Source organism: Mytilus edulis, chromosome 5 (assembly GCF_963676685.1).
Source record: "Mytilus edulis chromosome 5, xbMytEdul2.2, whole genome shotgun sequence".
NCBI lineage: Eukaryota > Metazoa > Mollusca > Bivalvia > Mytilida > Mytilidae > Mytilus > Mytilus edulis.
In genome coordinates this window covers 29,852,574-29,873,324 of record NC_092348.1, presented here as the reverse complement: position 1 = coordinate 29,873,324, position 20,751 = coordinate 29,852,574, and the positions used below count along the sequence as shown (strand labels likewise).

The 20,751-nt window shown below is 30.8% G+C and overlaps 1 protein-coding gene across 4 annotated transcripts; it reads left to right on the top strand.

Annotated features, from left to right (window-relative positions):
• Nucleotides 1-3,963: 3,963 nt before the first annotated feature.
• Nucleotides 3,964-19,328, top strand: LOC139523399 (single-strand DNA endonuclease ASTE1-like). Of its 4 annotated transcripts, none has more exons than XM_071317422.1 (4): nt 3,964-4,169; nt 4,992-5,049; nt 15,883-16,046; nt 16,886-19,328. In XM_071317422.1, exon 4 carries the CDS (start codon nt 16,893-16,895, stop codon nt 18,840-18,842), a length of 1,950 nt encoding a protein of 649 aa, XP_071173523.1. In that variant the 5' UTR covers nt 3,964-4,169; nt 4,992-5,049; nt 15,883-16,046; nt 16,886-16,892; the 3' UTR covers nt 18,843-19,328. The 4 variants fall into 4 exon arrangements, with proteins under 4 accessions (XP_071173523.1, XP_071173521.1, XP_071173522.1 ...); XM_071317420.1 differs by having other exon boundaries at nt 3,970-4,169; nt 15,883-16,059; XM_071317421.1 differs by lacking the exon at nt 15,883-16,046 and having other exon boundaries at nt 4,075-4,169.
• Nucleotides 19,329-20,751: the final 1,423 nt, after the last annotated feature.

Sequence of the window (20,751 nt, the reverse complement as noted above, 5' to 3'; positions counted from 1 at the left end):
GTTTGAAATGTTTTACGCATGACTTACCAACGTACTTTCTATTGAATATTTACGGCAATAGAAACGCCAATTTTACTTTTTAACGGTATTTTCCTTGCATATAGTTGATTATACATTTACATTAATAAAAATGTATATTTACACCACAACTATAAGACAATCTTTTGTTGGAATCATTGTTCTTAAATTTGAGAATTTTACTAATGTGATTTTTATAGACATACGTATGATACACTTTGAGTAAGAGAACTTATCAACATTACAAGTTTTGAAATAAGTTTGCATAACCGTAATCTTTAGTTGGCTCCTTATTGGAGTAAGAGCCCTTTAAATACGTTTTTGTGGGTTTTTGACGTCTATTATTTTGAAACTGTTTTAAAGCCAAAAGAATCCACAATGCTAACTTTAGAATTAAGTTCGCATTGCTAAATTTGTTGTTAAAATCTTTATATAAATACTATTAAGCGACCTTTTTCCGAATTTATTGCATTTTTGACTATTATTTTGTCACTTATAGAGAAGTATAGTTTTTATCAAGTAAAAAAAATCAGCAAGATAAGATATTCTAATAGGTCAACAAACATGTAGATACATTTCTCAGTTGTCTTCTTGATGAAGGTATTGTCTGTTGAAACTTTAGTAGATGAAAAAAAATGTCAACATATTCAATTATCAGCAGTGCAATATGGTTTACTGAACTTGTTCTAATGAATATTACTGAAGCAGCAAATAATACAATTTGATACACCTCAGTATTAGTTTTGCCATCACCGACGCCCCACATAAGTAAAGCCGAAAATCTTGACTTTAAACTGCGGAACGTTACACATTTCAATGTTTGGAAATAAGATAAGTATCCAACATATTTTAGTTAATAAAAGTTTAGGTAATAAGTAGTTGGAACATCTGTATTTTCAAACTCATTCAAACATTTTTTTTTCAATATTCAATTTTGCTCATACTGCTTAATGACTAGATTTAATGTGTATTTAGTATTTGGTTTGACTTCTAATAACGGTATCTGTTCTTTGACAATAAGTCCCCTCACAAATTGAAGGTTAATTATACTTCATATTATTTGCGTTTAGATATTTGTGTTCAATGCTTTCAAATGGCAAAGTATTTAGAATAAAACATAGATTTGAACGCGAATGATGTCTGTTTTGATTTCATTATTTTTACCAAAAAAGAAACACAAATGCAGGTAATCTGTGTCATGTGTACTATTGTTTGTCTGTTTGTCTTTTTCATTTTTATTCATGGCGTTGTCAGTTTATTTTCGATTTATGAGTTTGACAGTCCCTTTGGTATCTTTCGTCCCTCTTTTATCTTATTCAAGATTTAACAAAACATTGATTAAAGAGCACACTACTTTCGCTGAAAAATAAACCTAATAAGCAAAAATAGGATACCTCAGTATTTATTGACTTTATAAATTATAGACGAATGAATTTTACTATTGTTACTAGAATTGTCTGCAAAAGACAATTTGCCAGGTAATACATCTTTACAAACACTACTTACTGAATATAAACTATTGACTAGAGTAAAAAAAACTTAACCGGTTAACACTTTTAATAACTGGGGAGGATGGATAAACCAAATTTTCCTTTGAAAAGTTTACTCTTTTTTCAATCCTTTGTTGAAAAGGTATATTTAAATAGTAGATAAATTAAATAATCATTGATATAACATTTTGTTATTTTTTCAATATTTACTAACATAAGGAGGTGGAGTCAACAAATGCAAAAATAACTTATAAGAAGGACGTAAATGCACCGGTCTAATCTCTCGTTTTTGCTTATACTATCAAAAACGGTCTGCGACGGGATGAAAAGTGCAATAGCTTAAAGATCCTTAAACAAACGTGTAATCAATGCACTAGTTACAGATTTTGAAGTTAGATAATTCGAAGTTTAATAGAATTATTACTTTTTCATGTATCACGTAGATTGCGTTGACTACAGGGCTGATGCAAGTTTTATTTCTATTCAAGATGCCAACTTGTAATCTATTTAGAAACTTTAAAAAAAAAAAATTTTGACTTGAACAATTGAATGACTACTTTTCCCCCAAGCCATAATGTATATGTTCAAATTGAATAAAAACTACACGATTTTCGGTGTATTTTTCCCCTTTATTATCCATCAAATTATGTCATGTAACCGTTAAGTGTTGACACTGTTTATAAATTATATATACCTTCGATGTAACTATTACATAAGCCCGATAGCAGCTGTATAGATAACGGCATGTGTTATTAGTTTAATCTGATTAACAATGAGATATTAGTATACTAAGTAATGAATTTATATTTAATTTAATTTTCTAAAAACCAGGGATGAATAACATCGATATCAAACAGACTTTGCTATGATAAACAAGATTAATGTACATGGTGTTATCGATGTGAAGCTTCGCATAGTATTTGAATGTAAAGTATAGTGAACTATTTAAATCAGGGATGAATTTTGATGATTTCGTTCTTGTGCAATACATAAAACATTATATGCAGCAATATACAGTACACACAGTACATTTACACTTTGTACTTACTTTTTAATCTATCGTTAAATGTACATGTGTAAAAGTCAAAACACGCAGTAGGTTTTCATCACAGTGCAGTATTTTTTTTTTTTTATATTAAACGTGAGGAATTGTTCCTTACATACGTACAGAGTATATTGTATATTCCATTAAGTTTTTCTTTTCATTTCTACTTATACTTGAATATGATTGGTTCGCTAGCAATGATTTACACATGTTTATTCATTGATCGACTATGTTTCCGATTTACTAAGATTTTTTGCCTACATAACAAATGAACAGTATAAATAAAAGTTGAATCTTCATTCGAGACTTCAAATAGTACTCTATTAAAGGTATTAACGTCAATCAAAATTATTTCCTGGCAGACACTAACTAAATATTACTTTACTTCTCCAAGTCATAAATTGTTTGTCAAACAGACATTTAAAGGTTTTACTACCTAATATTTAATTTTATATGTAACGCATTTTCTGATTGACTGAAGTTGTTTTGTTTATCAGCTCACATACTTATGTATGTGACCGTGACGTCATCAACGTTTTATCATGGTTTACTCCAGTTGAAAATGGAATTTAGAATTGAATTAGAATGAAATTCAAAACAGTGTGGCTGTGGCCATTGATTGACACATTAAATTCATCCATTGCCTGGGACAATTTACATGAACGTTTGTCTGTAACGACCACTGTTCACGACGTACCTACGATAGACATTTAAACTGTGGGGTCACCAAAGGTTTCTTAACGCCTTTAATTATAAAATAATTCGAAAAATTAATCAGGAATAACCTTTATGTTTTGATTTATATAATTGATATAAATCAAAACATCGTGTTATCTCTGATTAGTTTTTCGAATTACTTTATTAAGGTGTTGAGAACCTTTGGTGACCCCATTGTTTAAGTGTCTTTAAAAAGTACACAGTGAGCAGTGGTCGTTACATACAAACGTTCACCTAAATTGTCCCAGTCAATGGATGAATTAAATGTGTCAATCAATGGCCACAGCCACACTGTTTTGGATTTCATTCTATAAGAACTAACTTTATTATTGTGTCTGTGTATTCGAAATAACATTTAAAAAATGTGGTGCACATCTAAAGAGAATATTTTAACTAAGCAGTATTTAGCAAAACATTTATGAATTTTTGGTTCTCAATGCTCTTATATTTCGTACTTTATTTGGCCTTTTTAACTTTCTTTGATTCGATCGTCACTGATGAATCTTTTGTAGATCAAAGGCGTGTCTGGCGCAAAGATAAAATGTCAATCCCGGTATCTTTGATGGGTTTATTTACAACGTGTATTTTCGTGTTTGTATCCATCCATTGCAATATTAATCTCATCAAATCATGTCAAGCACACTTCAAGTGCAAAATCTATTTATATGTATATGATTACCCGTCAATGTAACTTTTACTGATTATGTAAGATAACAATTTTCTGGATATACACCCTGTGTTATATATACGTAGTAATAATTTGATATGTATTTTCAATTAAATTTTCTGAATATCAGGATATTGATATCCAAGGACGTGTCTATTAAAAATTACCAAATTCATGATGAATAGAGGATTGATATACATTGCTAATAGTTTCCCGTGAACAGTTTCATTTAGTAAGTACAAGTCAAGTAAAGTAAACAATAGAACGCACGAATGTCTTTTGAGGAACTTCTCGAAAATCTGCAATGCATTTAACCCCGGCTATATGCATCACTATATAATACACGCAGGGCATTCATAATTTATTTATTACGTTTTAGTCTGACGGTATACGCAGGGACTTTCTGTATTAACATAGTATAGAAAAGTCCCTGGTATACGTGATGCATTTTTCCGTACACGCTGTATACAGTTTATTGTACATTCCTTAATGATTTCCTGGTACACAATTGAACAATATTGGTTTGCTAGAATTATATTCTTGGTTAACATATCGATAGACCAAGTAACCAAAACTACAACGTTTGTTATAGTCATTTGTACATTTGTTCAGTTTCAATCTTGTATTTTTTTTACTTTACATTTGAGCCAATTATTAAACAGCCCTTTGGAAAGTGTAAATCCCGCCTTTGTGTCCAATGGTAAATACTTGCATGACATGTATTATAAAAGCAAAGACATTACTGAACAATATTAAGCATTTGAGAAGAATCATTTTGAGTTGATAAATAATATGTTACAACTTGCACAGGATGATGTATATGTAGGCGACAGTGCAGAGGCATATTCACTGTCTTTTGTTCGGAATGCCATGTCAAAAAATCACCAAAACCTAAATAATTAATAAATACCGATAGGAACAATAATCAAAGATTTCACCACCGTGTTACATTGATAACGTTTGCATACAAATGTCAAATATTAACTTTTTTTCCAATTAAGTTTTTGTGCAGACTGGTAGTACTGATCGACAGAATTATTTTTTTTCTGTTTAGGATGAATGTTATGATTTGAACGTCAGATCTGTTCAGGATATACTTTTTACAAATAGAGGTATGCATTAATATTACAATTTCTTTATTCAAAGTAAGTTTATATATATATAATTTTATGCAGTCTATGTATTCGTTTATGCACAGTAAGTGACCTTAATCCAAAAGTTATATTACTTGCTGCAAATTAATCTATTTCTTGACATGTTTTATTGTAAAGTCTTATTTAGTGTAGTTACATTATATTTACAATCTTCAAGCTATATTTGTACAATTGTTTCCTCATCTCCAGAGAGTGTTCACTAGAATTAAATATTATATACAAATACACTTGTGTGACGAAATATACTGATATTGAAAGTAAAAGTAAACATTTGTTTAAATAATGATAGTACATTTTAGTATCAGTTGACTTCTTGCGTAGGGGCAATAAGGCCCTTATTTGGTCCAAAAATTACTGCAAATTTAAAAGTTATCATACATATTTTTAAATTACTAAAACGTATCTCAGGTAGAAGGTATTCAGAAAAACTAAATAATTTTGGACATTGAACAAGTTACCATGGCAACAAATCATGCCTTAATTTGCATATTTTGTAAAATTTTGTGATTTTCATTGTTTTTCATCAAATTTTTAAGTATATTTTCGATTGGAAAAGTATGTGCGCACCCAAGAAACAACTTTATATTTCGTGAGATTTTGTCAATAGTAATAATAAAGCTTCAGTTAAATTATTTTGTTGTTTCTTGGCTGCGCACGATGTTTCCACAACAGAAATAAAGATAGAAAACTGCATAAATTCTGAATTTTCATCGTTTTTGTGAAAACAGTACATATTATGACGTAATTGTGACGTCATCACATAAGAATCTTAATGTTTTTCATTTATATTTCTTGACCCTATGCATTTCTAAAGATTATGTGCCAATTTGAAAAAGTTATCAAACATTTTTTTTTCTTGGGCCAAAACCAGGCCTTAAAGCCCCTACTCCTTTGTCATACACAGCTACTTTAGCATGTTTACTTTTGTAGTTCACCTACAGATGAGTATCTTATATCTTGCTATATATGCATCCCTCGTCCATCACATTATTTACAATGTATGTATTTATGCAAAAGAAGCTGTGAAGTAACGTATTTCTGTTTAACATTTTTTTTTAAACAATAACCGTTTTAACTGTTTTAAGTTAAAACCAAAGTAATTCTATTAAAATTATGATCTTTAAATTCTTTCTATATAGATATAGGAAGATGTGGTGTGAGTGTCAAAGAGACAACTCTCCATCCAAATAACAGTTTATAAAAATAAACCATTATAGGTCAATGCACGGCATTCAACACAGAGCCTTGGCTAACACCGAACAAAAAGCTATAAAGGGCCCCAAAATTACAGGTGTTAAACCATTCAAACGAGTATATCTTCCTTCCAATTACGTTTTCAATTTCGATTATAATTTGGATCAATTTTAGGAAAGTTGCACCGTAACGTTTCTAAATGATTTTCGGAAAATGCATGTTGAAGACACATTTAGAAAACCGACATTAACAGGCATTGCACAAGGTCATGTTTTTCTCTGACTGTTTATGCAATCTTGACACTAAATCCATTGGATGTTCGATGTGTACGGATTGATATGATGCGTGATTCTTTTTTATTAGTTGTTAGTGACATTAAATTTGAACTAGCTGTCAGATAACTACGAGTACTCTCAGATCTATTCCAAGTGTCTTTTTGTTGTCGGGAAGTACCTGGCCACGTCCACTTGTATTTTTGACCATCTGATGAGTTTATCCTTTTTCAACTGATTTTTATAGTTCGTTCTTATGTTGTACTGTTATACGACTGTCCAAGATTAGGGGAGGGTTGGGATCCCGCTAACATGTTTAACCCCGCCACATTATTTATGTATGTGCTTGTCCCAAATCAGGAGCCTGTAATTCAGTTGTTGTCGTTTGTTTATGTGTTACATATTAGTTTTTCGTAATTTTTTTTAATTTAAATAAGGCCGTTAGTTTTCTCGTTTAAATTGTTTTACATTGTCATATCGGGGCCTTTTATAGCCTACTATGTGGAATGGGCTTTGCTCATTGTTGAAGGCCGTACGGTGACCTATATTTGTTAATGTCTGTGTCAGTTTGGTCTCTTGTGGACAGTTGTCACATTATCAATCATACCACATCTTCTTTTTATGTTGTTTTCTAATTATGATTGATTTATGTATGATTAGATCATTATAATGTTGTTTCATAAATAAATAATCATTCCGAGCGCTAAAAGTTCTTAAGTGAATGCATTCATGTAATATTGGATACATATATAACAGGGTAGATTAAATCATACAGACAAAAAATATGGATTCGCAAAATGTTTGGTAAATATCAAACTGCTCAAATGCATTTTCATGCACAAACTGATCAGTGTAATATTTTATTCCCAGAACAACAAAATTTTTATATAATTTCATTACGTAAAGAGGATTAGAGGAATCACAATAAATATTTAATGGAATACTGACCAAAAAGTGGTTATCTCCCCTTAATATCACCAGTCAAAAATAAAAACCCAGCAAAATGCATAAAAATTAAAAAAGGAGTTTACTTTACAAAAATTAGAAAGAAAATAAACGAAACTCGATTTATAACTATGTTATGATAATATAAAGAAGAGATACTTCCCCCTATTTTTCAGAGAAGGACTAAATGTAAATATTAAAAGACAAAATATTACTGCAGTAAAAAAAAAACAATTCAGAAATGTGGATAATGACACCTACATGTAAAATTAAAAACCTACCTATATTGAAAGAAATTAGATCTGGCGGATGAAATATACTACATGCAGAATTTTAATTTTTTAAACACTTCTGATTACATTTAATGCAATAAAACATAGTTTATACAATTTCAATAATCTTTCTGAAAATTGATATAATTATAAAATATAAATAGTCAGTGGCGGATCCAGAACTTTTCCTAAGGGGGGGCCCGCTGACTGACCTAAGGGGGGCCGGTCCAGTCATGCTTCAATGATTCCCTATATAATCAACCAAATTTTTCCCTCGAAAGAGGGGGCCCCGCCCTGGATCCGCCTATGATAGTACTGATCATATATATTTTATATTCTATAAAGTGTGACCAAGAGTCTCAACAAATTTCTTCAAATTAAGAGAGCCTTTAAACTCAAGCCTATGTTTCTTAGTTGAACAGTAAAATACAAAAAAGGGATTTATAAGTTTTATACCAAAAATATTGACAGAAATTCTTTAAAAAAATATATGCTTTAAATTATAAGTGAAAGGGACACAATTTTGAATTTCAGAATCATTATTATTGTAAAATTAAACTATAAGATTAGCTTGCACAGTAGCCCTTTGTCTTATTTCTCAGGGTATTTTATAGATTATGAAAGTAAACTTTTTGGAAAAAATGGGGCTTCTTCTCTTGAACAGGTTGCTGTATCAGCTTCTTTAAATAATTACATATTTATAAACAAAGTATTGTATATATGTTCCAGACCGCATGAGTATTTGGACCGTACGCGTACGGTCTGACTAATATTAAGAAGTTGGTCAAGTTTATTTGATACAAATGTATATGGTAGATCAACATAACTTATATCTGAAATTAAAGGGAAATTCCGCGATTTTTTACTTATCATCTAATTATGTTCATCTTAACATAAAAAACACATTTGCAAAGTTTTAAATTTATATTCCTTCTAATAACGGAGAAAATCAAGTATTTGTAACTTTTTTGGTTGAATTCTCGAGTGGGTCGTGACGTATTAGCCCGATTTATTGAATTCTGGGAAAAAATAAAATCTGTTTAACTCTTATAGCTTATCGACAATATACGTAATTAAAAGCGCACAGCTGACGAATGGTCGAAGTTATAAACCACAATATAAGAATGAACGAAAGTGAATATGCATATATATACCGTTTTGTATTGATTGAATTAAACTCCTATAAAATTATCTCTAGTAAATGTTTTTGAATAAATTTAATTAATTATTGTTGAGATTTTTTTCATAAAATATTTATTGAACATTTTTACTGATATTGAACTGAAAATATTTCAGTTCTATTTACCGTTATTGTTTTGATAATCATTTCAATGCAACTAATGTGTGAGCAGAGTGTGTATATTATTTTGTAAAGGTCACTGTATATTTCTCGGCTTGAGGTCAATTCGTTTACCTTGTAGCTATTTAGCCGCAGGTGTGAGTTCAAGCGTACACAGGTATAAATGTTGTTATTTGGAAAGGATAAATAGAAAGGATTAGAGTATATGCTGTCATGATGTTAATACACTAAGATTAAATACACGATGAGAATAAAGATACAATAATTAAATTGTGTAAATTAATTGAAAATAAAATTCAGATTCGTAATTCCGAAAGTGTATAAAAATAAAAGGAAACAATTTTTGATTACTTTCTTAGCGGCAATTGGCGTAAAGATTCAAATATGAAGCAAAAAATAGTAGTTTTAATCTTTAATAAAAACTAAATGCAATATTACCCAATTTGATATACCATTGTACATCTGTTTGATATCATTGACTTTACCGGAATTTCTTAACTTGTATTCAAATCTGGCTGTGTTTAAATGCTAATAAAACTATTGCAATTTTAAAGTTTTTAATTGACAAAAAAAATACAACATACAACATGCATAATTTTTTTTAGTTTCTTTTTAACATTTTATTCTTACATAATTAAATTCATTTGACAATCATTTACACGAACTTTTTGTGAAAAGAATACTAATTATCTAAGCTAAGGCATTATATCTTTTGAGGATTTTTGAGGATTTTTTTTAAAATTCTATGATAATAGTTGTGCAATGTTGAACATGATAGCCGTCATTAATCCAAATAAGTAATACAGTAGTTGTAATAAAAGTTATACTTTAGTCATGCATTACAGATATTGACGAATTTATAATAGTTCGTTCATACATCGTTGTTCATGAAACAATCATTATTAGTATACATGTAAGTTTCCTGACGTATAAGAGCCATTGAGGATGAGCTCCAGAGAAATCAGACTAGTTGCGTTTCGTTCGTTTGTTTGTTGGGAAAGGAGAGGAAATGCAACCGCTTGTACAGATAAACGACAGAATTACCATACAAGCATTTATAGTCAACACAATCAGAAAGAGTTCCCATCGTTAGACGGGGAATATGAAGGCTTCCAAGAATGAACAAGTGACATGTCTAACTCTGAACAGTTAGAGAACAGACTATCGACATCGAACGCTTGTTCTTGATATTTGAAACTGTATGCATATATATATATACGTATACGTTTATGATATAGTGATGAGTTCTGACAAAAACTAAATTCCTTCATGGTTATATCTTGCCATACGTTTATATTGGTTTGTAAGGTGATTACTCAAAATCGTTATTTGAAAATCCTGTTTGTGAGATGTAGATTCATTTCAATACAGAAATTTCGTCTATATATTTCACAAGTGTATAACACGGAGAAGCTCTGAAGGTTCATTACTCCCATTTTGTTTGGGTGTGAACCATCGATGTTTACAGCAATATCAAGGAATAAGGTGATGATGGTAGAAAGAACTATGGGCGTCATGTGGCAAATATTACATGCATATCGGACAATGAGTTGTCAATCTGTATGAAAAGTTTTCCAATACAACCATATTATTGAGAAGGAATGTTTACATGCTATACTCTCGTACTAGTATTACAGGGTTCTTGTGGCGTTCACCTTAGACACACATCGTTTTAACGATGTTTAAAAAAAGACAGAACCAATTTAATGTCATATTTCCCTATTTTTTAAATATAACTAAAATTCTTTTATCTGACAAGAATATCCCTATTTAGCGAACAAGTAATTTATTCTTTTTTCGGTTATTGAATACCAAGAAAGAAAATAAATCCCGAAATTAATTTGAAACTTTGATACTCAAAAGTTTCCCAGCAAAATATTCACATCCCCTCGGGATAATTAGTGTTCGTCTAGTGGCATATATAACAATTGTGATGACGAATTCCTTCCTTTGTTTGAGAACAATCTTATTGAAATATAAATCTGTGATTTTCCTAGGTCCACAGCTTCAATGAACCAAAGCAAAAGTTATACATCGACCTGTATTTAAATCAAATTGGTTCTCTTCTTCTTTTGGTATACAACTGTAGTCTATCGACATTCGATGATTACATACTGTTGGCATACGTTGGCTAGTCTATTTACAACACTTTTACCCCTATTTATTCAAAATATATGTTTTTTTCTTATGTTCAATGTATACACGTATATATTTTAAATTGCGCTATAGTTCCGTAACTTTATATCCAGTCGTATAAACGAATCGTCGGCAAGTGCGTACATTTTTTTAAATCAATATTTCTGGTCTGTTCCAATCTGTCCTTCACTATTGACAATGACTATATATTACATTTTCCCAAATTCACCCTTGGAAAAAATATTTAAATAGATTTTGATTTCATCAAATCTTATTTTTTGGGTATTATTTATATATTATGAATTATATTCTTTACACCAGAAATGTTATTTATAAACAAGCGTATGAGTTTAGTAATGACAAGTAAGACAGAGTTGTATATTATACATCTGATAGTTCAAAATGGAAAGTTATAAGTTATAAGTTATCAGCCGTGTACACTGATCAATACCTGCAGAAGTGAAACGATGCATGAACTTGCAAGCCCGACAGGAAATCGCTTGAATACCTGGACGTGTCACCTCACACCCCTCACAATACCTTTGGAAGTAATACCTTTAGCCATGCTGGTGATCAGATAAGGGAAGTTCAAAATATATTTGAAAAAAGTTTATTACTTTAAAGAATTATGAACAAATTAGATTTTCGAAAACAATTTTCACGGAACACTTATTTATGATTTCAACTTTGACTTTTCACCTAATTCCAATATCAACAGTTTAAAAACAACAGACCATGGTAATTTAAAAAAAGTAAGAATATTTTCCGTATCAAGTTAGTTAGTCGTATTAAACAACCGTACGATTGACAAGATATCGACACGCAATTACGACTACATCGGTTACTGTAGTTTTGTTTCTTTGTGGTTTATAGACATATCGTTTTTATTCATCGGGAAAGAAGACAAGATGGCGGATCTCGGAGAATTGATACTCTAAATTTAAAATCGATGGTGATCGCTTATCTAGCGGAATAAAACTTTAATATCTATGAATTTAAACATTTTTATACAGAATGAACATAATATCAATTTTTGATTTTTTTGCGAAGTTTCCCTTTAATATAAAAAGTTCAATAGTAATTGAAATAAAAACTTTTCATATAATTATAACTATTTTAAAAAATCACGCTTATTCAATCTGTTAATCTCCTGTATTTAGCATGTAAGTAATTCATTAATAGCAGCCCAGTATGCTCATTGAAATTGAATTCATCGGAAGTAAACATGCATAGAGTGGGAGAACAATTATAGTTTTAGAATATTTAGGAACTTTACAAAAAAAATGCATATGCAAAGGAACATGCATGATCAAAACATGATAATGTAAAAAAAAATATGACGTTCTCTGTGGAAACCAGTGTCACCTTGAGTAACAAAATAGAATTATCGGATAAACAAATATTTAATTTCAATTGTTCGCTTATTCACTTTATCCATCTAACTGTAATTATAACAATTTGTATAACGAAAAATAAAGATTTTGATAAATGTTTGTTTGAATTTAACCCATATGATCCCAAAACAAGTATGGTCAGCTGGACCGTACGCGTATACTCATACGGTCCGACCGTACGCGTATGGTCCGACCGTACGAGTATACGTATACGGTCCGGACCGTACGCGTACGGTCCAAATACTCGTATGGTCTGGAACATATATACTTTACCTGAATACTAGTAATAGGAAATGAAATGAAACTGGTGGGACAAATTTTGTGCATTTTACTTCAATAATGATCAAAGATGCTTAAATTTGACAAGAATTTGCCATTTGAATAAATTCAATTTTGTAAGAACACATCTCTATGAATAAACTTCTTGTTTAGCTGACTTGGCTTGATAAGCTAGTTTTTGCTCTTATTACTATAAAATTAAGAATGGAAATATAGCTTACTAAGTAAAGAGATAATAATATAAGCAAGATTTTATTAACTGACCTTCATTTTCTTTTTTCATATGAATTTTTCCTACAGAATTTTCTTTGCAATGCATTTTCTATTGCTATTTTTGTGCTTTTGCATACAGTAGGCTATCAATAGTTTGTCAGGTCTGTCAGAATTTTCCAAGACGTTTTAAATTAGCTTTAAACGCAATAAAGAAGATCTTTGTTTGTTGTTTCACTTTTCCAATGTGTAAATTTTTACTATGCACATGACCCTGACACAAATTTTGTTATAAACGTTACATGACGTATGTTGAAAAAAGAAAACAATGTCACCGTCAATTTGTGTAGGGGGTCAAAGGGGGTTTTAGTTACCTTAAAATACAAGTATCGTACGGAATTGTGAAAAGCCACAACTTTTAATCAAAATTTCATTCATTGCTTTAATAAAATCAGTATTTTAGAGCACTTTGAAACAGGTACAATGAAAAGAAGCTAAACTTTACTGTTTTGAAGTAGAAACGTAGCTAAAACCAGATAAAAATTGACATGGCTGGTGGTCACTTAAATTGATGTATAAAAGTAAAAAATGATGGCTTCAAAACAGTGTATAAATTTGAAATAGGTTTCCCGGTTTCATTTAAGATTATAACCGTTCTTTTCTGTATTTGGATACGCAAACGTCAAATAAGGAAAAATCGATTTTTTTGGCGAACAAAAAAGATGGCTAATTTTTTTTAGAACTGACAGGATAAAGGAATAGCAATAATAATCTATTTTTATTAATGTTTGTATGTCGTAAAGAAATTATATTGGTCACAAAACCTACAAATTTTAAAATTGAATTGTAATAAAAGCATGACAAGATGCAAAAAATACTTTAAACGTCAATCTTTTAACCGATTGATTTGGCGGACTTTTTGACGTTACGGACGACTGTAGCGCCACCTAATTAATTCCCCCTGCTATTGTTGCTGATAAAGCTTGACGACAACGGACGTTTCCAAGGACTTGCTTTCCAACTGAACTAGGCTGTGTATTGTTATGTCCTGGTTTAGGTTGTTTTATGTAATGTATCCGTTTTTATTCTGTAGTAAGTCACCACCTCGGTTTTATCATGTATATCTTTAATATAGTCGATTTATAAAATTTATTGTTTGCAAAATTATGAGTTATTCTAAATAATAAGGATGTCTTTATCCCAGGCAGAAAATCCTAGACGTATTGGGTACAACTACCTCGGTGATCTTCAACTTTGTACTTGTTTTGGCTTTCGAACTTTTTTCATCTGAGCGTGACTGGTTAGTCATGCGTATTAAAAATTTTAACGTGGTACTTTTGTTAGCTATAATTCGTGTGTTTCTCTGTCCTATATGTTCTCCCATTTATTTGTATTTCAGTCATATAATGTTGTCATTTTAATGTTATATTCAACATTGCCATAAAAGCGGTGGGTTTAGCATGCCACAAAACCAGGTTCAACCCACCATTTTTTTCTTAAAATATCCTGTACCAAGTCAGGAAAATGGTCATCGTTATATTATAGTTCGTTTCTGAGTGTGTTATACATGTATATTAACGTTATGTCGTAGTTCTCCTCTTATATTTCATGCGTTTCAATCAGTTTCAGTTTGTAACCCGGATTTGAGTTTTTTCTCAATCGATTTATGAATTTCGAACAGCGGTATACTACTGTTTTCTTTATTTACAGCACGAAATTTACTCTGACAGCATTCAATATAATCTGTTCAACAGCAACATTTTGAGTCTGTCAGTAGCTAGAGATATTTTGTTTCAAAAATGATTATTACTATTCTGGATTTTGATGGTAATTTTGTACGTTGCTACAAAGGTACAAAATAAATCTGCGTCATAAAGTCATAAAATGTTTGAAAAATACTCCTCATATTAATAGACGAATCGTATTGCATATTCATCTCTCTTGGCACTTGTCATGTGAGGTTTTGGCGTCACTTGGTGTCTGTAGTACTCATTCTGACTCGACGTGTTTGTATATTCGTGCATCCTGCACACTCAAATAAATGTTCCTCTATAGCGTGTGTTTAAATGACGCATTGGCGAAATCCAGAGATGACCATTCAAAATAGCGTAGAATTAGACTGAAAAGTTAAGAATTTATCATCTGAAACGTGACAAGGAAAAATAGCAAACATACTGTCTATAGTATAGCTAATCATGCTAATAGTCTAGTAGTTAGTCAATATCCCCTTTATTGTCTTTTCTATAATAAAGAAAATGGCAAACGCCAGTAATATTTCTATACCTTAAGTTAACAGGTCATATGGATTTCATACAATTCAAGGATTTAATGTTGCTTGATAAAACGATACATTTTAATGTATTGTATCCCCAAGCCAAACAGAAACCTATATATCGACATAAATAACAAAAATCACGGTTAGTTAAAGATCGTATTAATATTTCAGCGATTTAAATCATACGAAAAATAAAAACAATGCACACCACAATTTTAAATTAAAACTTATATACTGTATACTTATAGATAAATAACAAATACAAACATGACTGTGTAACGAAACTGATACCGAAAATAAATAGATAACAATTATGATAAATTTCCAAAAAAGTCCAAAGTTTATTTATAACGATAATAAATTTACAACAAGAAGTTTGTAACACTAAAGTTGTATGCAAAATTTTACAAAATTTTGTGATATAGCCCATTTACTGTACCTTGAACTTCTGAGTTATCCTATAGATTATGATCGTATTATAAAATAACAGTAAAAATACTACAACGTTTTATAGATTAGTCTTTATAAACAAGAGACGGATCTCTTGAGTTTGTTTTTAACCAAGCATCAATAGGTAAACAAGTATGAGAAGATGATGGACGTAATTAATGAAAATAGATAGAAAAACATCTTCAACGTTACTCACAAGGCTTTATTTGGACAGTGACATACAGTAGTGTAATTATATAAGGTTATATTTGTTTGTTTATTTTGTCATTGAAATTATTTAGAAGTCTTTTATTCGTGATACCTTAACAAGGTCGTGTCGTCCTGTACTGATAGTAACGTTTTATAAGTAATATTGGGAGTATAGCAACATATCGTAGAAGGAAGTGCATGTCATTTACTTTTGCTTTCTTTGCAGAATTTTTTGACACTTTATCACCGTATCTATGTACACAGACAAAAAAAATTTAGTCTCCATAGTTTATAATATCTAATACTTTGACAGTGTAAATGCAGGATTATTTTTTTATTCTTTTATTTGATGTTGAAGAATATGAATACGCAATGCAATTAACTATTTTCCGATTGTGAGATTTAACATTATTATTTTATTAAGCACTTTGTATGGAAAGAAACGTACAGAAAGAATTACCTCTACACGAAGATTGCAGAATAAACAAATTTGAGCACTTGATGTTTTTCAATGTATACAACCAAAGAAATGGACCAAATCAAAATAGTAATTTATGAACACGTTTATATATTCTACAAGTTCATACCAAAAAAAAAATAAAAAAATAAAAGGAAATTCTACATTATCTCTGTCAGTATGATTCTAGATGACAAGATATTAGGAGTCCTCTGGTTTTATCAGCTTTAATAACATTTTGCACGCTAACCGCTACTTTTCTTTTCATAATTTTTAAACATATAGTTTAGGTTCTAATTTAGATTCAGATGAGGCTTACGTTTTCTATGCTGTTTTTTGTACACTGTTGTTATCTTTTGATCGTTTGTGTTTTAATATGGTTAAAATGAGATGTTACAATACTATCTTTTCTATTTTTCAGATTGCAAATGGGAGTTCCAAGTATTATTGTTCTTGCAAAGAAAAACCCAAGCTTCTGGGAAGTATGCAATTTTAGGGACATTAAGTTAGTTATTGACGGGAACTGCTTGTATAATTTACTGTATGCATACCTTAATATAGATACAATTGGAAATTTTAGTGAATATGCTGAGAAAGTAGAAATGTTTTTCATGTGGCTTTTCGACCGTCGGATAACCCCTTATGTTGTGTTTGATGGAGCATATGATATCGATGATAAGAAAATTGAAACAGTCAAAAGCAGGTCTCAACAACGTGCAGCAAATCCAGAAGATAAAACACCCATTCTGGCAAAGATAACGTTTACTAAAATTTTAGAAAAACTTAGAATCCAGTACATAAAATGTGATTTTGAAGCTGATAGAGACATACAAATGCTAGCCAATGATTTGAAATGTCCAGTTTTATCACGTGATAGTGACTTCTTCATCTTTGATGTACATTTTGGTTATATACCCTTTGACTCGCTGCCATTAAGCGCAATATTTGATGGCACCGATGAACATGAAATAAAAATTTATTTTATTGAGAATTTATGGAAAAAGTTCCCATACCTAAGGGGTAATATGGCCTTACTAGCCACTGCCCTAGGTAACGATTATCTGAGCAAACACTCTAATGTTTTACAAAATGCTTATCATAGTGATAATTTTAGACTTCCCAGATGCAAAACAGAAGTTTCAGATTTATTTGAAATTCCGTGTGAAGCAGGCGAGCCCTTTTTTATAACTATCAGGAAAGTTTTGTACTGGATATGTCGTTATAATGATGCTGACCGAGAGAAAAGACAACTGCTATATTTTTGCAAGAAGGACAAGAGAGAAGAAGAAATGCTAACCCGTTCCCTTAAAGTTTTTACGGAACCAGAAGACTACACGAGCTACAACCTCTATGATCTTCTGCAAGAAAGAGAATCTGGTGGCCTGGATAGGTCCGCTGTTCCATCACATGTACCAACGTGGATTATTGACAGTCATAGACGAAGCTTTATTCCAGATTTTTTCTTGAATACTTTAATCCACAAGAGAGTTTTTCTTTTAAGTCAGGTAGAAGGTACTCATGATTTATCCTCACACGAGTGCAGTCTTTCAATTCGAAAGGTTATATATGCATTACTGCTAGGTACAGAGCAGAGTGTAACGGAACACGACCGATATAGAATGAGTTTATGCGACTTCCAAAGAACCGGTGTTATATGTGTAACTGGTCTTCTTCGTGATCCCTTCATACCTAATATGCCAAGAGAACTGAAAATTAAGATACTAGGTGCAGCTTTATGCTGCCAAATCCCATCTGAATCAATATGCGGATCACTTGGTCAAACACGCCTATTTCTCATGATAACGACTTACTGGGCAAGAGTAGCAGAACCGACTATAAACATTAACTTTTTAAAATCAGTTTTGATAAGCTATCTTTTGTTTTCAACAATCAAACGTAATGAATTTCGCGATCTAAAAATTGATTTCCGAGACGATGATTGTCTAAACCAAAGAAAGTCTAACATAGATGGCAGAAAAGGGGCAAATAGTAGCAAAGGGGCGATAGCTCTTAATTCGAATCATTCAGGCAGTGACGTTAGACTTAAAGATTTGTATTACGCAGTGACACAGTTCGCTGGAAGAGATATTAAAACAAAAAAGGATTACATACCAAATATTATTCATACATTTGCCCAGTTTCAATCTTGTATATTGTATATAACATATCTTAACCAACTATTGAACAGTCCCTTAGAAAATGTAAATCCTGCCTTCGTGTTTAATGGTAAATTCTTGCACGACATGGATTATACACTCAGAAAAATGAAACAAGACATTATTGGACACTTTTTGGCATCTGAGAAGAATCATTTTGAGAGATTTGATAACATGTTACAATTTATACAGGATAATGTATATATAGAAGATAGTGAATGATACTTACGCATTGTCTATAGCTCCGGAATGTCATGAAGCATGTGATGATTAAGATCGTCGTTATATTATTAATGGTTGACACTTTATACTTTTTAGTTTCATATTTTTAAATGTAATACTTGGTATGAATTAGTATCAAATTACAAATTGATAGACTGTTTATTGTGTTATTTAAAAAAGATATTATATAAATGACTGCATCAAGGACATGAATCGAATTCATTATTTTTACTTCTCTATATGTTCCTTTAAAATAAAAAATAACTTTTAATAGTTGTGTTCGAAATAGAAATATTTAGAAATATGAGGGGATCCGGGTTCTTTTTTTTTCTGTTTAAATCATATAAGTGTGAGTGGTGTTTGAAAAAATATTAATAACGACATTACGCTTATTTTTTTCATTTAAGTCGTTATTTTTTACGTTTATAATGTTATTTAATATGTTATTATTTATCAATTAGGAAAAATAAAGGCTAGATTATTATATTATTTTCTTTTCTTTTTTTCGCCACTGAGACACCAACTAATCCATCATAACATAATATTTAATGCATTTCACCGGCAAATTTAACTCGCATCAATTTCACGTGAAATTCATGTGATAAGTTCCATGTAAGATTCACATGAAAGTCACTTGAAAATTTTCACGCGTGTTTCATGTATAAGCTCGTTTGAGGTTAATCTCATGGTGAACGTTTTGCTCATGCTGTAATACTGCCAATACTAGCAGTTCTTTCATTAGCTACTTTACAAAACAAAGTTTCTGTAAGTTACTTTAAAATTAAAATAAAATAGATTTTAATAGTTGTGCTCGAAATTCTTAAATTTGAAACATCTTCAAAAACGGGGAACTTAATTTCTGTATTAACATATAGCATACGTGGGCGAAACAATGGACAATTTTAATAATTGGCTAAATAACCATCGTTCATGTACAAGAACAACAAAAAAACTGTCCACTCTCACAAGACATCTTCGCTCAAAGAAACATCCTTTTGATAATGTTACTTTCCAAATCATAGAGGTGAACACTGAGCGGGACACCAAGGCGAGAACGAGAGAAAACTTTCAAATCCACCAAGTTCCATACTTAAAAACCTGATAGGTTTAATAAAAAAAAGTGAGACAATATACATGAAATGTAAATTCTAATTAATCATACATCGTTTTCTACATCACTGTAATATTGGTCAATGGGCGTTGCAAACATGGCAAACTTCAACCACAATTTTGTATATAAATAAAATATCTTGAGCATGTTGAGTTCATCCAAACTTTGAAGTTTTTACAAGGCGGCAGCATTCATGTACAATGAGCTGTAGATGCATGTTCGACGAAGGTGTGTTGTCTATTAACTACACTGTTAGTGCGCTTAATTTTATCGCATTTTTAGTATTTTACTTATATTATAATATTTACATACTAAAAGAGCTGTTAAAATTACTTTGATAGGCAATGTATGATTGTATTTGTGTAATTGTGTTAATCTTCTTACTGATGAATCTACACTTTTAAAATAGATTTGTATGTTACGTGATTCTATTTATAGACACTTTTATATAATTATGTATTGCAGTTTTGTGAAAACCATGACCCATTTAAACTTTCAGTTTCATATATAGTAAAATCAAAATTCATACATGTATACATTTCACAGGTATCACGCAAACAATCTGTGATCCACATCTTGACTAGATTTCAAAGTTTGATTTTAATTGTGTCAATAAAAGTTTCAGTAGATAAAAGACCCATTATAAACTCGAGATTTTTCCATTATAATAAGATAATAGAAACAGTGCACATTATTAATTAGTGACTTCAAACTTCAAAATCGAAAATCAACAATAGACATACTATAAACAACTACCAAATGATAGATTACCTCGGTATATTTAACTGATCTTAAATT

Bases quoted from the DNA above. Each gene is read 5' to 3' on its own strand.
- LOC139523399 (XM_071317422.1), top strand. From the start codon at position 16,893: ATGGGAGTTCCAAGTATTATTGTTCTTGCAAAGAAAAACCCAAGCTTC.